The sequence below is a fragment of the Vigna radiata genome, chromosome 11 (assembly GCF_000741045.1).
Source record: "Vigna radiata var. radiata cultivar VC1973A chromosome 11, Vradiata_ver6, whole genome shotgun sequence".
NCBI lineage: Eukaryota > Viridiplantae > Streptophyta > Magnoliopsida > Fabales > Fabaceae > Vigna > Vigna radiata.
This window is the reverse complement of record NC_028361.1, coordinates 10,921,554-10,939,550: the sequence shown is the minus strand read 5'-3', so window position 1 is coordinate 10,939,550 and position 17,997 is coordinate 10,921,554. Positions and strand designations below refer to the sequence as shown.

The following is a 17,997-nucleotide window of genomic DNA, read 5'->3' as shown; positions in this document are numbered from 1 at the left end:
GTTATCTATTCTGTTACATGAGTGCTATTTAATAGCCTCTTTAATTTAATAAACGTACTCAGTTGGCAAGAGTAGCATTATATCTTTTTATTCTTTTCAAATCATACACCTCGAATATTTACTTTATTTTTCACCTATTTTCTATCACTTTTTACTTTATATGATTTTATCATTCCATCTCTCCCCTCTACCAAACTGATCCTAAGGGAATTGATCTAATTCCCATCCGATAGCACAAAATTTGAAGACAGACTGGCAAACTTAAACAGTGTTCTGGTAAGCAATAACTAATTAAACATTATTATTATTATCATGCAGTTTTCAGTGAAACTAGATTAAGCAAAATCCTCTGCATGGACTTCTCGACTTTTCAAGGATTAATATTTTAAAGTAAATAAATATGCATATTTATTAGGACCTATTTCTTTATTTATTATTAAAGACAGAGGAAAAGCATTAAACATAATACACTTTCATTATCTGTTTATCCCAATTCCCAAGTACAAAACCAAGGTATTACAGGCTTAGACTTTTTTCAGTTCGATAATGGTGTATTGAAGAGATTGATATTTTACTACCATTTGTCAAGAAAAAAAATAGAAAATCCTAACATGTACCACCATAGAAACCACAATAAAGAATTTGCTAGCACTTATCCTAATCAATGACAGGAAATTTGAAATTTGAAAACAAATTATAGGAACTCCTATCTTCATTCTACTAGAACTATACATGCTACACTCATAACAGAGAAAGAAATTTGGAGACTTTGCAAAACAGATAACCAAAAAGTTCAAACCTACAAGATGTGAATTGTAATGAAATTACATGCATGATATCACAAAAAAAAATGTATTAATGTAATGGTGTAAAAGAACTCTCTTACAAAAGAATCCATTACTAGAAAATAAATACAAATAAAATAGTTAATATATAACAACTAAGAGAGGAGCTACTCAACAGTAAACTTAGGCATGATATCTCACCAAAGTCCGGGTCAGAGGATGATCCTTCTTCAATATTGCCGTTGGCAGCTTCATTGTCTGAATACTTCATTATTGATCCCATGTCTTTAATAAATTGGTCTACATCAAGGTCCACTTCCATATTCCTTTATAAGAAAAAACCCAGTTATGGAGATATTACATAATAAAGTAACACAGAAAAGTCTGAAAGGTAAAATTATGACAGCATCCAGAAAAACTAACCAGTAGCAAGAAAAAAATATTTATACAATATACTAAGTAGAAAATGTTATTATGTTATTCAATACTTAATAATTAAGGAGATTTTACTTAGAACTTGAGAAATTATTATAAAAATAGTTAAAAATTGAGCTGGTTTCAGCTTCACATAAACAAAAGGCAAGGGTTTTTATTTTTGGTTTTTAAGATTAGGAAAATATTCCCACAGCAGATTATTTTGGATTTCAAAAGCTATTTTACACGCTTGTCGAATCAGGACCACATTTGACTTATGGGAATACCAATTTTAATTAATAGGCAGGGCGTTAGACTTAAACCTGTATCCCGGGGAATCTATGATACAGAATTTGTCAGCGAACATCATAAGAATGAAATTATTTCAACAGCCCTAATCCTTTCACAGTAAAGCATTAAAGATGCCTACTCGATAAGTGACTTAAGACTGCATATCAAGTATGCTAAATGAGTATGTGCGTCACTGAACTAACCTGTCCTCAGGAGCTTCAGCACCCTTGTAACTTGACAACTTATGGACAAATGACTGCATGGTCTTTGCTATATCTCCAGGATCAAACTCGTCAGCATTCAAAGTAGATGATGGACCAGTATCTTGATCCTCTTTTGCTTTCCCTTTCTTTTTGTGTTTTAAGTCATATAGCTCCATCTCCTTTTGTCTTTCCATAAGAACAGAGTTCAATTCTTCCTCTCCGCCATAAAGCCAGGAATCATCATCAGATGGAGGAACCTCTTGATCCTTAAAATCGTCCACTGAGTGAGGCAGAGCAAGAATTTCATCTATACGTCTAACAGGAGCATTCATCAACTCACTGCAACAAATTTTCACCTTAGCAATCATAAAAACAACAAAAACCAACATAAAACCTGGAGGTTTAACTCAAACAACATTACTACATCAGAACCTAGGTAGATCAACTCCCCAATGCCCCAAATAATCATTGTCAACAAAGAGCACTTATACATTCCAATCAACGTGAGATCTCAATAAACCTCTTCACGTCCAAGATTAGACATCAAGCATGGAGATTTAACGACAGGCAGCAGGAACTGGTAGTTTTTTATTAGGACAATTTGGGGACCCTAATATAATAGACCGGTGCCCTCTTGAATTTGGGCTTGGTCAAACAAAACCCTAAAAGCTATCACACGAGATAAGGATTCCAAGCCTTTATAAGTTCTACTTTGATCATATCTATAATCAATGCATGATCTCATTAATGACAAAATAAGGAAAAACAAGAAAAACCAGGGAGCTAAGCCAAAATAAACACACACTACCAAACGGCCAACCACCCATCCAAGACAAAACAAGACTTAATTCAGATGAAAATCAATAGCCTAGTTCAAATTCCAACCTGGCCTGCGAATGGAGAGAAGTATTCCTATAATACTCTTGAGCACTCTGCACCAATCTCTGATACTCAGAGGAACCCGGAAGTAGCCCTTGGAAGTAGCCACTGTTCTCCAAGCTCTTCCTAAACGCCTCCCAAGTGCTCCCTTGCCCTTCCACCCCATCACGCTTCCGCTGCTGATACATCATCTCCAATCCACACGCTATCTTCATCCCCAGCTCCGCCTCCACAAACCCCTCCCTCTCGACCCGACACGGCATCGTCGGGTAACACTTCGGAGCCTGAAACCGCTGCTGCACCAACTGCGCGTACATCGCCCTCGACATCTTCACCGAAACGCAGACTAACTCCTCTGTTGCCCCTCTCTCCACGAACCTCTCCATCCTCGCTGCGAATTTCATCGTGTCTACATCCCTGTCGTAGAACCCCTCCACCGCAAGTGAAATCAATCGCGGCTCATGCTTCAGAACCCGAGCAACGGATAGCGGAACCCTAACCCTAACCTTATGCATGTTCCTCCTGGCGCGCTCGGGATAGTCCTCGATGCGTTTCTTCACGGCTCGCTGGATTGCGTCGGAGGCGAGGGATTCGTGGCCGGAATTGGAAACGAAGGCGAGGGAGTCGACGAGGGAGGGGTGGGGAAGGCGGTCGCGGGGAACGATGTGCAGGTTTCCATGTCGGAGAAAGAGGCGGTGATGAGAGGTGTCGGGGTTGAGCCAACGAGGGAGGTGGAAGGCGGCCTCAATGAGGAGGAAGTCGCCGTCGGAGTCCCAGAGGCGGAGGGAAAGGAAGGGGAAGCGGAGGGAGATTTGGAAAAGGAGGAAGACGGCAAACCACTCGTCGTCGAGGTTGTCACCGTAGCGGAGGTGGCCGTGGAGGTGGGGGAGGTTGGATGAGGAGGAGCAGGGGCAAGAGGGATTGGGGGGAGCCGAAACGGAGAGAGTGAAGGGTTGGTGCTGCCAGATGTAGCCTTGGGTGAAGGGGGATATTGTTTGGAGGATTTGGAGATGGAGGGAGTGGAGCGTCGCGGTGGGGGTGGCTGTAGCGGTGGCAGTGACGGTGGGGGAGTCAGGGTATATGGCGTAGAAAACGGTGTCGTCTGAGGGGCGAGGGGAGAAGATGGAGGAAGAAGGAAACTCCATTGCATGTGCTGAGTTGCTCACTCTGAAAGAAAACTTCTCCGGTGTTTGGGGAACACCCTCTCATAAACCTCTTTCTTGAACATTCGAGGTTTTATGAATTAAAATTATGTTATCCATATCTCTTTTATAATTGTTTTGTTTTTTACATTTCTTCTTGTTCTATTTAAATTCTCGAAAATAAGGTGGATTTTTTTTTCTTACTCTTTACTTTACATTAAATCTTTTTCAGTGAAATTTTACTTAGTGTTTTCTAGTTTTGATTCCAATATATTATAGAACTTAAATATATTTTAATCGACTTAATTGAATTTGAGATTTATTTTTGGATGTTTGATTGGATCTCAATTTTGTAATTTATATTCAATTTATTTATTTTGTATGATGTTGTTTAAACTATATACATAAACATTATTTTAATGGGGTGTTTATTTTTATTATATATAATCAATTTAATATTCTCGTGAATGCAACTAATGTGATTAATAAGGTTATATTAAAGAAAAGTCATTAAAAGGATAAGTGAGTGGATTTTTTTTTAGTAGTTTTGTTGATCTTTCACTTATTTTGCAAAGTTTTCTATCAGAAAGTATGTGCATTGGTTGTTAAGATATGTTTGGTTGTCAATCTTTTTTGTCTTCTTGTAATAGTTGGGGGCATCGAATTTATCATGCCTCATATGGTAGTGGTTCAAGGGGAATTGTGATAATCCTTATTTACAATTGTGGTGAGATCATAGTAGTAAGAATGACAATAACTTCAAATAATGTTGGAGAGACAATTTTTGGATTGTCATAACTACAATGTTATATTAATAATAGCATTTTTAATTATTTGTAATAAGATATGTGTTGGAAATTAATATTGTATTTGTTATTTTTTGGCGAGTGAATCTTCTAATATGTTATGTAACTATTTCAAGTGATACTTTAAAGAAAATTCAATGAAAGGGATGTTATCAGATCCCACCATGGCAGACCACAACTTCAAATTAATGCAATCCTATAAATCAAACCCATAATGTAACCACATAAAACCACTTAAAAAACTTAAATTAAAAGACATGGGAGAGGAATCCCAAAATCGAAAATCGACAACCACTCACTCAAACAATTAAAAAATCTTGCACAACAAAGTGTTACTACTCACATAGAAAACAACATTTTACTTAATTGTTCAAAACATCTCCACACCAAAATGAAAAACAAACAAAAACCAACACAGTGCAACAAAAACCCTAAACCCCACAAGAAAACACCAACCACAAATTAAGAACACAAACCTGACTTGGACGATGATCAATCCTTAGAATTTCAATGAAAGATGAACAAAATGTAACACATCATGATGACCTTGCATGCGATTTTTGTAACGCCCCGACAATTTAGAGGGAATATTGACTGTCCCCACACATCAACACGAGGCTTTCCAATCGTCAGTGCCCGGGTGTCACATGCCCACCAGCTTCCGCTTGGTTCGTCCTCGAACCACACCGTACTGGAAGAGGCTAAGCTCTAATACCATCTGTAACACCCCGACAACTTAGAGGAAATATTGACTGCCCACACACATTAACACGAGGCTTTCCAATGTGCTTTGTCTTCACTTGCACATTTTCCAGGAAAACTTCCCAGAAGGTCACTCATCCCTAAATTACTTCAGGCTAAGCATGCTTAACCATGGAGTTCTTATGGGTTAGGCTACCGAAAAACAAATGCATTTGTTGATATAAGTAGCCAAATTAATTCCTTTAAGCTATCCTTCAACTGTATACTCCCATACCTATACAATCTCTAGATCTCTCTCATTTTGGTGTATGTTCGATTCGTCCATGTGCCCCTTCCACTGGAAGCCTGCCAGGAGCTGCTCCTTGTTCGTGCCTCTTGCACCGGCGATCACTCCCCGCCCTCGTCAGTGCCCGAATGTCACATGTCCACCAGCTTCCGCTTGGTTCGTCCTCGAACCACAGTGTATTGGGAGAGGCTAGGCTCTGATACCATTTGTAACACCCCGACAACTTACATGGAATATTGACTGCCCCTACACATCAACACGAGGCTTTCCAATGTGTTTTGTCCTCACTCGCCCCGACAACCTAAGTACTCAACTCCACTTCTACCATTTAGAACCTCATTTTAACAAATTTTATAGTCCTAACAGGTTAAAATTAACTTGCCTAAGTTGTCCAAACAGCCCAATTACACACTAGACCCTAGTTGCTCCAAATTGCTATCTCAATTCCTCTTACGAGTGATCCAGGACCCTGTAATTTACTAACTCCCTAACCAACAACTTGTATAATGACTTTCATACCCTCAACACATTAATTTTTACCAATCTATCACCTCCAAACTAAAATCACAGTTTCAACAATTTATACACAATGGGTACTAGAGCTAACACACAACATCATCAATTCCAATTCATACAATATTCACATACCAAGCAGTTTCACATACACATCATTGCACATCTTTAAACAATAATCCAATTCATGGTATCTTAGTTCACTAAACAAAAACAAAAACCCAACTCTCCTTACCTCTATTCAAGCAGTGTAGTAAACAAAAACCCCTTTTTCAGCTCACTTACTCTCTATGGAAGTGTTAGACCACCTACAAATCATCAATTTATGATGAAGAATAGTTCTTAAACTTCTATTGAGGTAGGAATTTGAAGGAAAGAAAGGATAGACACATGCAAAGTAGGAACATTGCATGATCACAGTTCAGAGAAACACGGAGGGGGAGGGAAAACGCTTACCAGATGAACACACCTAATTGTTCGGTTGAATTGAAGCTCACAACACCCAGATTGTCTAAGCTTCTCCTGATTGTGGATTAGATGATTCAGTGAAAAGGAATTCTAGAGAGATGGTGGAGAAAGTTGGAGAATAAGATTTTAGAGAGAGAAGATATTTTAAACAATGAACCAAATATGCTCTAAAAATTTTCTACTCCTATTGTTAATATGTTTTAAATTATAAAAATGTGGTTGAGTAGCTTAATACTTCCATTAGCTCCCTTTACCCCTAATTTTCAGATTATTACATAAACAATAATTAAGATTTCATTTAAACGTCAATTAGTTAATAAAAAAATTAAATGATAAAATTGAAAAATAAAATAAAATTTTATCAATTATTCAATAGATAGTAATAATTTAATAAATTTAATCTAGCATTAATTATATAATATTTTTAACTTTAATTTTATCGTGATTATTATTTTTTTTGTCATTTTCACACTAATTATATGAATAAGAATTATTTTAAATGTGCTTAGTTTATTTTATAAGGTTCTTTCGATGTGTTATTTTTTCTAAATTATTTTTAGTTAGTTAACATGTATTTGCTAAATAAATAAATATTTGAAATGAATGATACAAAATTTGTCTTTCCTAATTTAATTGGAGAATACATCAAAAGTCTTATTCAACTATTTAAGTTTTAATTATGAGAAGAGTAATTTTGGAATAATAACATAATTAATGGTAAAATTTCTTTTCTAATTACTTTAACTAATTTAGTTAACATTTATAAATGATTTAAATTAGCAAATAGGATATGGTAGAAAGGAAGAAACATGTATATAGAAAGATAAAAAACAATGAAATGAGTCAACTTTTTATTGGACCGATTTAGCTGTGTCCTTTCCGGTTTCCATCATGTTATCATCCTCGTGATCATGTGTAAATCAATTGAACTGAACTACTTCAGAAGCTTGTAATGGTCACCCAGGAGAAGATAACTTGAAGCATAAGCAAAGAGCCAAACGTAGAAAATAAATCTCATCATTTCGACACAATTAAAGACTTAGGCAGGGTTATTTCACAGGGATGTTTCGGTAATTCCACTCATTCCTTTCTTCCACCGTCGCTTTCAACTGTTACACACTGAACTCTCTTCTTCCTTTTCACACCATTTTGGTTTCATTGCGCTTCTGCAATCTCGTATTTGTACTTTATACTAAATTGGGTAGAGTTCAGTAGTGTCATTGGGTGTCAATGGAAACTGGGTCGTTGAACTCGGAATCATTGAACAGAAATGTGGCCATGAGTGTGAGGGGTGGCACTGGGAAGAAACAAGGTGGAGTAGCAGGCAAAGTGGAACCTTTTGTATCACAAAACGAGCACAACCCAAGAGAGTTACGGTCGTGGGCGAAGAGAACGGGTTTTGTGTCTGATTACTCAGGGGAAGCAGGGACAAGTGGGAGTGCAAAGTTTGAAGCTTTTGAGAGGAAGGGAGGAGGGTCGTCTCCCAAGATAGAAATAGATCCGGTGGTGGGGAGGACGAGACGAGACGAGATCGAAACAGAGTCTCGTGGAGGTGCACCGAGGGCTGAGAATGGTGCTGTCTTAGATGAGAGGGGGAGAAAAGAGAAGGAACGTGATGGTGGTGAAAGGAAAGTTGCTTTGAATGGTAATGCCAATAATGGGATGGTGAATAATAGGGAGGGGAATGGGCATGGAGTCTCTGCAGTTGCTCCGGTGAATGAGGAAAAGGAGGGGGAGGAGGGGAATGGCGATGTTAAGGTCAATGTATTTCCGGAAGGGGAGGAGCATCGTGATGGAGGGTGGCAGAGACCGTTGGGATTGAAGTGCGGGCTCAAAGAGAATCCTGGAATTGGTTAGTTTGTGCTCTTCTTTTTTTCTGTCGATTGTAGATTCTTTTTCACCGTTGATTTCTTTAGTTTATATGAGTTTATATTTTATCTCAAAATTTTTGAACTGTAACGCTGTGAGTTCAGCAATGTGAGTGGTATGTTGCTAACTTCCCATCTTGGATGTTCTGATTCTTGCCAATAAGTTCATTTTATATCTGCGTGAATTGGTCTGTAGTGGTGTGTACCATCAGTGAGTTTATTTGGATTTTGGTGTGAATAGCATCGACAGCTTTATTCTGCAGTTGCTAATTTCTTTTCCGTGACTGATCGAGGATAATTTTCGTTGGGGAGAAAGAAAATAGGAATGTGTTCAAAATTACGAAAGTGAGAGCAGAGATGTCTATTGTTTACTGGATTTCATAGAACTGATGGAAACCTACATTAATCCTTCTTAAGGAATTAAGTTTCCAATTCCACATGACTCCAACCCCAGCTGGCATTGTTAAGGTTTGATGCTTGTCAGCAACCAACATGTTCCATTCTACATGCAAGATGAACCCCTAGATTCCTTTCCAAATAGAGTCAGCGGAAGTGAAAAATAGATCTAGACAAATCTCATCTAAGAATACCAATTCTTGATTTCCCTCAACATGGATGAGATAAAAGGACTTTCTGAAAGAACCCATTTTCCCTGTTCTTTCTTCCATAGCATTGTCTTAACTTATTATTATCTCAACACTTGCAAGATTAACTTGTATAGTCCTGCTTCTTTAAGGGGCCAATTTTTTTTACCTTGTTTTTACTTACGTCTTTGGGTTTTTTAATTGCAGTACCTCTTATCTATTATGGCCTGCAGCACTATCTATCATTAACCGGTTCTCTTGTGTTGATCCCCTTAGTTATGGTACCGGTCATGGGTGGAACAGATGTAAGTATATGCTTTTATTTACAATTTACTGCATTTAACTCTAACAAAATCGATAGTTTTTTCATACTCTTATCTGTTTATTTTAATTTTACATTAATCGCTGAGGACAGAAGGATACTGCTACCGTAATCTCTACAATACTGTTTCTTTCTGGCATCACCACAATACTGCACTCCTACTTTGGTACTCGACTGCCTTTAGTTCAAGGGAGCTCATTTGTGTATTTAGCACCGGCATTGGTGATCATAAACGCTCAAGAATATCGCAATCTCACCGAGCATGTAAGTTCATTATTTAATTCATTAGAGCATCACTTCCAAGCCCTTTTAGTTTAGGCAGACAAATTATATTATCTAAATTTATAAACTATATACATCTTCAAATACACCTATTACAGAAACTATAGTAGTAGTTAATTTAGCTTGGCTTGTTTACCATTTAAACATGTATATATCTGAATCACCAGCATAAGTTTTCTTCTATCCTTTCTGCTTTTATGTATCTGTTATCTTTTAATAGACTTCGTCTATTATGTACCTCTTTAGCTTTGACGTTTGTTCTGTTAGTTTGGATATATTCTCAACTTACATATAAAAGCCCTGTAATTGCAGAAATTTAGACACATAATGAGGGAACTCCAAGGAGCTATAATTGTTGGTTCAATATTCCAATCTATCCTGGGATTTAGTGGTTTAATGTCTGTTCTACTCAGGTAAGATGTTACAAGCCATACATTAAGTTAGTAAATGTCTTTTGTCTTGTGCTAGATTTAGTAAAGTTTGTTAGCTTTCCACTTTACTCCCTTGCTTAATATTTAACGTTAGCATTAGCAGACGGAATAGTCATATGCACAAAAGGGAATTTATATTGATCAATGAAGTTGTACAAGCTACTGAGCTTTTATCTCTAGAGGGCTGTAAACACTTTAGCCTGATCTGTTTATTCTTTACAATTTTAGGTTAATCAACCCAATTGTGGTTGCCCCAACTGTTGCTGCTGTAGGTTTAGCATTCTTCAGCTACGGTTTTCCACAGGCAGGCACTTGCCCAGAAATTACCATTCCACAGATAGCACTGGTTCTGATATTCACTTTAGTAAGTCATATATGCATTTTAAGTAGCACCAGTACAGGATATTTTGCATCTGAAGCGGTTTTCTAGTTGTTGTAATTTATAAAATTACTTCTTCCATGTTAGAGGCTGTCTGTTATAAACAGATCATGGCTTTTTGGTTGTTTATTTAATGCTGTAAGGAGCATTCAAAAACTCATTCTCTCTTCTTTTTGTCTTGTTTGAAGTATCTACGAGGAATATCTATCTTCGGGCGCCACTTATTTCGAATTTATGCTGTAAGTATCTTAAATTAAGATGATAATTGTTCATTTCTAATATTGATGACCCATTCCATTAGCATGTTTATGTTGTAATAACTCTTGTAACTTGATGTTTTAACATTTTCAGGTTCCCTTGAGTTTGACAATAATCTGGATATATGCATCCTTTTTAACAGCTGGGGGAGCATATAATTACAAAGGATGCAATCCTAATATACCAAGTTCAAACATTCTGTTGGATGCATGTAGAAAACATGCCTATACCATGCAGCATTGCAGGACTGATGTTTCCAATGCATTGGCTACTGCTGCATGGGTCAGAATTCCTTACCCTTTACAGTGGGGCATCCCTATTTTCCATTTTAGGACTTCCATAATCATGGTCATAGTGGCACTTGTTGCCTCTGTGGATTCAGTAAGTATCATATTGTCTAGGTTCTAATCTCATTTAAATATGAAGATGAATTTTCATGCTGAAAGCAGGGATCAAACATCAATAGGAGATGAAACTGCAATTGTAACTGTGAACAGCATATCCTTTTTCCAGGTTGGAACTTATCGTGCTACATCTCTGCAAGTTAATTCAAGGCCTCCTACTCCCGGTGTTGTGAGCCGAGGAATTGCTCTTGAGGGTTTCTGTAGCATATTGGCTGGTCTTTGGGGTTCAGGTACTGGCTCAACAACCTTGACAGAAAACATGCACACAATTGACATCACCAAGGTGGCAAGTCGGAAGGTAGTGGTGGTTGGAGCTGCTTTCTTGATTTTGTTCTCATTTATAGGTAAATAACTCCTGGATCCAAAATTCTTGTTCAACTTTATACGTTCTCATTCCTCTCCATTCTGGCTGAGATAGATCTAAGGATGTGCAGTGATTTCATTTTTGGTGCATTTTTTGAGTTTCAAAATACGACTTTTAATATAATTCTGTAGGGAAAGTGGGTGCCCTTCTCGCTTCCATTCCACAGGCCTTGGCTGCTTCTGTACTATGTTTCGTGTGGGCTCTTACTGCAGCATTAGGCCTCTCTAATTTACGGTATAGTCAATCAACCAGTTTCAGGAACATTACAATAGTTGGCGTTTCACTGTTCCTTGGAATGTCAATCCCTGCTTATTTTCAACAATACCAGGTTGAGTCAAGTTTGATACTGCCCAGTTATCTGGTTCCTTATGCGGCAGCATCTAACGGACCATTCCGTTCAGGCATTAAACAGGTTAGTACCTTTAGCCTTAAATGCAAAGCAAAAAGGAACAAACAAAAGGAGGACTGGTTGAATAGCTTATAGATGAATATGTGAATCTTAAGTTTTACTTAATCACACGCTTTCTAACACATCCTAGATGATTTCTCTTTATTGAAACTGGTATCATGCAGATTTGTCCTTAACGACAAATCTTCATTTTAGCTTGTTTTTCTTGCAAATGGAGCAATATCTTGTTTCCTTTTTGGATCATGTGAGCTGACCTGTCATTTTCAATCTTGAAGCTTGATTTTGCAATCAATGCTCTTATGTCCTTGAACATGGTGGTTACACTGTTGGTGGCATTCCTACTGGACAACACTGTCCCTGGCAGACAAGAAGAGCGAGGGGTGTTTGTCTGGTCAAGAGCTGAAGACATTTCCACTGATCCCTCTTTGCTATCTGAATATTCGCTGCCCAAGAAGGTCGTCCGGTGTTGCTGTTGTTTCAATTTTAAATGTTTGGGAGTCTAATGCTTGGTTCACTCTGACATTTTAATCTTGGTAATATTCCTTCAAGATAAAGGTCACTCCTGGATATGTCTATTATTCCTTGTGGAACTGGAAAGATATTGCCGCTCGTGAAGTCAAACGTAAATTATGCAGTGTAATATAGCTATAGTGACATTAGGTTGGGCATAGACTGATTGCTGTAGAACATTTATAATGCTTGGGAAATTGCAATTTTTTACACATTAAATTGTCTTGCTGAAAAACCAAATAGTGTACTTACGTATTGATATATTTATATGAATAAGTATTCCATTTTTGCTTTCATGTTGAGTTAAAACTTCATAGTTGTAGCAAGTCTCTGACTCTGACAGTGAAAAATACTAGTAACTCGGAAGGGAGGAAGTTTTAGGTTTGAACCTACCCATGACTAGCTAATTTAATTGGTAACTTTTCCTTTGGTGTTAATGGTCCACCGATGGCAATGAGAACAAAAAATCAGCACTAGTAACAAATTAATCTGTACATATGATGTAATGAACTAAAAATAATTAGGTATTAGTGTGTAAGTTTAGGTGGTTTATTGGTCTGCCAATCCTCAATTAGGGAACGGAGAGTGTGATTCGGGGTGAGGAATGTGTGTTTCAGCCTCAGATTTGTCATTGGTGATGTGTCTCGCCCCGATTGCAGCCAGTGGTCTATTGCTTCAAGCTCATAAGAAAACCCATCTGCTGCCAAGTGTGGGTTTTTCATTACCTCCTGCAGCCAACAACACAACCTTAAGTCTATGAAACAAAAAGACTAACTCCACTTTCGTCTGTCTGTCTGTCCAAACATCATGTGAAGGACACGACAAATGATCAAATTTGTAACATGTCATATATGTTACAGATAAAGGAAGGAAAAACCATATTTATGTATGTAAAAGAAAGTTGTTTGAAAGATGAAAAAGCCAGCCAACCTGAAGTATGGGGCAAAGAAAAACACTAGGCACATCACTGGTTCCCTCTCTATCTACACACCCACCAATAATTGCCTTTCGTCCTTCCCTTCCAACTATTTCATCCCCCTTTCTCCTTATCTCATTCAGTTCCTCTAAGACCTTTGCAATGCTCAGTTCTGAGCTGTTAGTCTTGCTTTTGGTGGACACGCACATCAAAGCCAGGCCTGCAAGTTCTATTGCTAGATCCAATGGCCATTGCCCAGCCATCTCATCAAGAACGCTAGCCAAAGCCTCTCTGTCCATATCCACAGTCATCACCTCCTCAACCAGCCCGGCCCAATTTCTTCCTGTTAAAAGATGCATCAGCAAAACCCCCATAGCCTGCAAATCTGACTCTACGTTACACTGTTCGTCACGGCAATCGTGGAGCCCAAAGCCCGTGATCTTTGCCACCAAATTGCGGTCTAGGAGGACTGTCGATGGGGTCAAATGGCAGTGAATGACGGGCCTTGGTTCAGCTCCATTGAGAAAGCCCAGGCCTGAACAAACTTCTGTGGCAATTCGTATTCGGTCGTACCATCTTAAAACGCGGTTTCTTCTCCTAGAAAACAGCATGTCTCTTAAGCTTCCGTGGCGCATGTATTCCAAAACTATGCATTTGGGCTCGGAGCAAAACCCCGCCATGGCAATCAGATGAGGATGCCTAATATCACCAAGAAGCCTCACCTGAAAATGCAGTCTAAATTAGTATTCTATGCACATTTTGTTTTTAATTTCCTTAATCGTTTCTGACTCTAAATTCACATATCATGTATATAGTTTTAGCTTTGAACGTGGAATCGGAATGAATTGTATAAGAATTGAATCCGACAAAAAGAAAATGCACCTTGGATTGGAAATGTTGGAGGGAGAAAGAAGGGAGCATCTTGATGGCAACAGTGGAGTGGTTGAAGCGTCCCCGGTAAACATTGCTCCAATCTCCGCCGGACTTCAACCTCAGCCGCTCGGAGAAGTTGTCGGTGGCCAACCGGATCTCTTCCGCCGTGTACTCGCGGAAGGTGCAGCGCGTGTCGGCGAGCCTGGCGGCCATTCCAATTGCGTCCTTCTGCTTGCAGAACTCGATCCTTCGGTTAAGCACGTCTCTCTGGCGCCTGAGCTCCTCGATCTCCCTCACCATCTCCGTTCTCTCCCCTACCGCCCTCTCGAGCTGCGTCTCCGCCCGCGTCTTGGCCAGCGTCCATATTTGAAGTCTGTTGGAGAGCTCCGATTGCACCTCCATCAGGGAACTGAGCCTCCTCCTCCTTTCTTCCACCTCCATTCTCATCTCCTCCGTCTGCTCTCTCTCCGCTTCCCATTCCTTCTTTAGCTCCTCCTTAGCACTCACCTCTTCTCGAATTCGACCTTCCACCTCTTCAGCCTAACCATCGCATTCAGAATTACAAATTTACGTGAATCTCAAATGCAAGAAAAACAAATCCCTATAATGCCGAAGAACATAGATTATATTTATAATCACAATCGGTGAATAAAATTTACAAAATCCTAATCTTGATAAAAACTTCCAGTATTACCCGACTGTTGCATAGACAAATTGCCCATTCAGCTTTTGCATGCCTTTCTTTACTATCTTTGGCCTCTTTCCTCTTCAATAGAATGGTCTTCTGAGCTTCATTCAGCTGACTTTTCAGGATTTCAATTTTCTCTGCACCACTCTGAATAGGATACAGTAGTGTTAGGCTTAGGCATTACTTTTGACAACAACATGTGAAATAACAAAAGGGAACAAGAACATCATCCATAAAGTGAGTACATTTTCAAACTCGTGGTAATATTTTCAAAATTTAGACAAACCAAAAGATTGAGAATTGAAAATTGGTTCCATATTTTGAAAACTAAACACATTAAATATTAGTATAAATACCAATGGGCATGAATTTGTTTCAACATACATATCAAATGTTAACAAGAGTCAAAGTGAGAATTTTTTTAAGAAAGAAAATATTGAACAAACAGGCAGGCGCCTTCTTTTTCAATATTGAACAATGAAAGCAAATCACATTATATGATCATATATGCAAAAAGTGAACCAATCATCTAACAACTCCCTACAAGAAACAAAACGGAAGGGAACAAAGAAGATAAATATTAGCATTAATCAAGGCCACACACATATTTGAGAAAAAAATATCTGTCATTGTTGTAAGATACCATATTATAATTGTTGTGTTCAGTGACATGTGGCTCGTTTGGACCAATCTGTGAGTCGTCATTATCTAGCTCGCAGTTTCCTTCCTCCAACTTGGAAGACAACAATTCTTGATAATAATTTTCAATTTCCTGCAGGTAAATTTCCCACTGGTTTCTGGTCACCGGGGACTCCAAATTGCTTGAGGAAAGTGATTCACTTTTATCCGGAGAATCCTGGGTTTTGTCATTGAACCATTTGTCTAACCAATCTTTGAAGGTTATCTTATCTCTTATTCTCGCAACCATGACTCCATGATCATCCTCCATGATTTTCTCATCATTTTTACCTCTCAGGAAAATTTGCTTCCCTCCACAAATAATGAACAGTTCGCAGAAGGAAGGCTTGTGCTGATGAACATAGAACAATCCACTAATAGCACCTTTAGATTTCCTAATCAAGAGACCGAACACATATCAAGGAAAAACAAGTCAATTTAGCATTACTTGCAAAACGAAATTCTTTGATAAGAAAAGCAAGGAAGTTACACACATGGAGGGCTTCATGAATGAAAATCCCATCACCAATTTGGTTATTCCTAGACCAAAGATCAAGTCTATGACTCGCTTTTGCATTGGTTCATCAGATTTCTCAACTTGAAGAATCTCTGCTGGCACCTGCAATATGCAGAAACTGAAGAGTAGTAGAGTTGGACTAAACCACTATTACAAAATTTCTTTTCGTATGATCTGAGTAATTGGACTTAACAACTATAATTTCATTTCGAATCATCGGAGTAACTGAAGTACTAAAATGTACACACCTTGCCACAGAAAGCAACATACTTGGAAAACAGCTTGTTGATTTTCTCTTGCTCATCTTTCCTGAGAATTTGTAGTTTCTCCTCACTCACAGATCTTGCTGGAAGTTTCCCAACTGCAAAAGAATCTCAAAACTAAGCTAAACCCAATAGAATTTCAGTGCAGAGAATGAAATTAAAGCCGGTACACAAGCCCAACTTACATGGTGTATAGACATAATCCATGGGAGTATTATGTGTGACATGGAGAATAACAACGGAAATTGGATGAGAATTCCATTTCTTTAGAGCCCAATTCAAAGCCTTAAATCCATCCTGTGCATCATTACCAACAGCAACATAAACTTTCTCTGTTTGGATTGCATCCATTTGATTGTTCCAAGCTTCAAAACTTCAACTCCCTATCAGCTAGAAGCAGAAAGACCAATTCCTGTGAAACTCATGTCACAGTACACACGTATGAAAGAGACTTTAACATTGTAAAAGAGGGAGTAAAAAAGGGTGGTATATGATGATTTTCAAAGCTTTCTTTTGGTAGTTTCACAAGTGTTTCATTTAAAGACTATTGTATTAGTGCTTTAATCGAGATTTCCAAGGGAAGGGTCGAAGCTGAGGGCCAAGTTTGGACTTTTCTGTATGGCGTGTGATGATTGCCAAAGGGTGCTGGGGTCCTAGTTATGCATCATCTTCTTAACCATTTTCGTTTTCATTCCTAGTTCTTACTGTTCTACCATCTACCTATTATTCACTTTTTTTTTTTTCCATCATATTTTAACAAAGAATTTTTTACAACAGTGTTACCGTTTTTTTTTCTGTTTAAATTTATTTTTAAAAAAATATTTAAAACGAATAAATTACAATTTATCATTTGTAAAAAAATTATTAAAATATTTTTTTCCTTTTCTGATTAGAGTGTATATTCTTTTTCGAGGTTATATAATTCTTGTGGAATCATTATTAAAATCAATTACTAAATATTTAAAGGTATTACGGATTATTATGTATGTGGTATAATATTTAAATAAATTATTTCAATTTTCTCTGTTTTTTCTTTTGTTTTATTATATTAAATAACTCTTAAATAATAACAAAAAAAGTATCCTTTTCATTTCTTATAATAAAGTGTCTTCAAAATGATCACTTGCATAAGCTATGCAATACGGTGACGTAGACACGCATTCTAGGCGGCATATGTAGAAAAGTGTGACCCAAAATCTGCTGTCTTATTTAATAATTATTCTTATTTTTATATACTTTTGACTTTGTGAAATACTATAAAAAATTATCAAAATTTTATAATGAAGTTATTTTAAATGCTCACCCTCAGAATGGAGTTATATTTATCAATTTGTTAGCATAGTTTATCTAAAAGCTTTATGAAAAAAAAAAAAAAAAAAAACACCATCCTTTTTTATTACTATCAAGTTAACAATTAAAGCCCAGTGTTTGGTATATGATAAGAGGGCTATTTATATGTTACTTAAGACATTTCTTCCTGCACCCCATAATTTCAGTTTGTATCCTCATAAATTTCAAATTTTCAAATTTGGCCTTCATTATGGTGGGCATTGAGTGTATTGTGTTAAGAGTGTTTGTATATATTTATGAAGAGTTTGGTATTGGTAGTGGTGGCTGAATAAATATATATGTTTTTTTAATTTCAAAATGTATAATTCAGAATTTATTCACAATAAGCCTAAATTATATATTTCAGGTCAAATTGATTATTTCACCATCCTATGGGAGTGCAGATTAAAATAATAAAGATGTAGGAAGAAAT

General features: G+C 37.5%; 3 protein-coding genes across 20 annotated transcripts in view; 1 reads left to right on the top strand and 2 right to left on the bottom strand.

The window, feature by feature from the left end:
• Positions 1–3,818, bottom strand: part of LOC106778060 (protein ecdysoneless homolog) — a 12,566-nt gene extending 8,748 nt beyond the window's left edge. For 9 of the 16 annotated variants that reach the window (XR_002670050.1, XR_002670051.1, XR_002670054.1 and 6 more), the window contains exons 1-3: positions 2,579–3,818; positions 1,694–2,032; positions 987–1,111 (exon numbers count right to left, since the gene is read on the bottom strand). Coding sequence is in view for 2 of the 16 variants with exons in the window: in XM_022787453.1 (XP_022643174.1) it covers positions 987–1,111; positions 1,694–2,032; positions 2,579–3,717 (1,603 nt within the window). In the remaining 14 variants the exon portion in view is untranslated. The remainder of the gene's footprint in view (positions 1–986; positions 1,112–1,693; positions 2,033–2,578) is intronic. The other 7 variants (XR_002670044.1, XR_002670045.1, XR_002670046.1 and 4 more) reach the window with 2 other exon arrangements.
• Positions 3,819–7,368: 3,550 nt separating this feature from the next.
• Positions 7,369–12,594, top strand: LOC106777602 (nucleobase-ascorbate transporter 11). Of its 2 annotated transcripts, XR_001376968.2 has the most exons (11): positions 7,369–8,341; positions 9,149–9,246; positions 9,357–9,527; positions 9,858–9,958; positions 10,205–10,340; positions 10,544–10,594; positions 10,707–10,994; positions 11,127–11,361; positions 11,513–11,615; positions 11,710–11,793; positions 12,066–12,182. XR_001376968.2 is itself a non-coding variant. In XM_014665251.2 (10 exons), exons 1-10 carry the CDS (start codon positions 7,720–7,722, stop codon positions 12,291–12,293), a joined length of 2,211 nt encoding a protein of 736 aa, XP_014520737.1. In that variant the 5' UTR covers positions 7,371–7,719; the 3' UTR covers positions 12,294–12,594. The 2 variants fall into 2 exon arrangements, 1 of the variants encoding a protein (XP_014520737.1); XM_014665251.2 differs by having other exon boundaries at positions 7,371–8,341; positions 11,513–11,793; positions 12,066–12,594.
• Positions 12,595–12,702: 108 nt separating this feature from the next.
• LOC106777601 (putative U-box domain-containing protein 50) lies at positions 12,703–16,938 on the bottom strand. 2 transcript variants are annotated; one of them, XM_014665249.2, is made up of 8 exons: positions 16,421–16,938; positions 16,221–16,333; positions 15,950–16,074; positions 15,421–15,850; positions 14,784–14,924; positions 14,099–14,629; positions 13,231–13,938; positions 12,703–13,028 (listed from the first exon to the last, which is right to left on the bottom strand). In XM_014665249.2, exons 1-8 carry the CDS (start codon positions 16,584–16,586, stop codon positions 12,828–12,830), a joined length of 2,415 nt encoding a protein of 804 aa, XP_014520735.1. In that variant the 5' UTR covers positions 16,587–16,938; the 3' UTR covers positions 12,703–12,827. The 2 variants fall into 2 exon arrangements, with proteins under 2 accessions (XP_014520735.1, XP_022643066.1); XM_022787345.1 differs by lacking the exon at positions 16,421–16,938 and having other exon boundaries at positions 15,950–16,090; positions 16,221–16,276.
• Positions 16,939–17,997: the final 1,059 nt, after the last annotated feature.

Excerpts from the sequence above, each read along its gene's own strand:
- LOC106777602 (XM_014665251.2), top strand. The coding sequence starts at position 7,720 with ATGGAAACTGGGTCGTTGAACTCGGAATCATTGAACAGAAATGTGGCC. Across the intron at positions 9,528-9,857 it reads ATCGCAATCTCACCGAGCAT|AAATTTAGACACATAATGAG; the intron begins GTAAGTTCATTA and ends CTGTAATTGCAG. Across the intron at positions 10,995-11,126 it reads TTGTTGCCTCTGTGGATTCA|GTTGGAACTTATCGTGCTAC; the intron begins GTAAGTATCATA and ends TCCTTTTTCCAG.
- LOC106777601 (XM_014665249.2), bottom strand. The coding sequence starts at position 16,586 with ATGGATGCAATCCAAACAGAGAAAGTTTATGTTGCTGTTGGTAATGAT. Across the intron at positions 15,851-15,949 it reads TCATTCATGAAGCCCTCCAT|GAAATCTAAAGGTGCTATTA; the intron begins GTGTGTAACTTC and ends TCTCTTGATTAG. Across the intron at positions 13,939-14,098 it reads TCCAACATTTCCAATCCAAG|GTGAGGCTTCTTGGTGATAT; the intron begins GTGCATTTTCTT and ends CTGCATTTTCAG.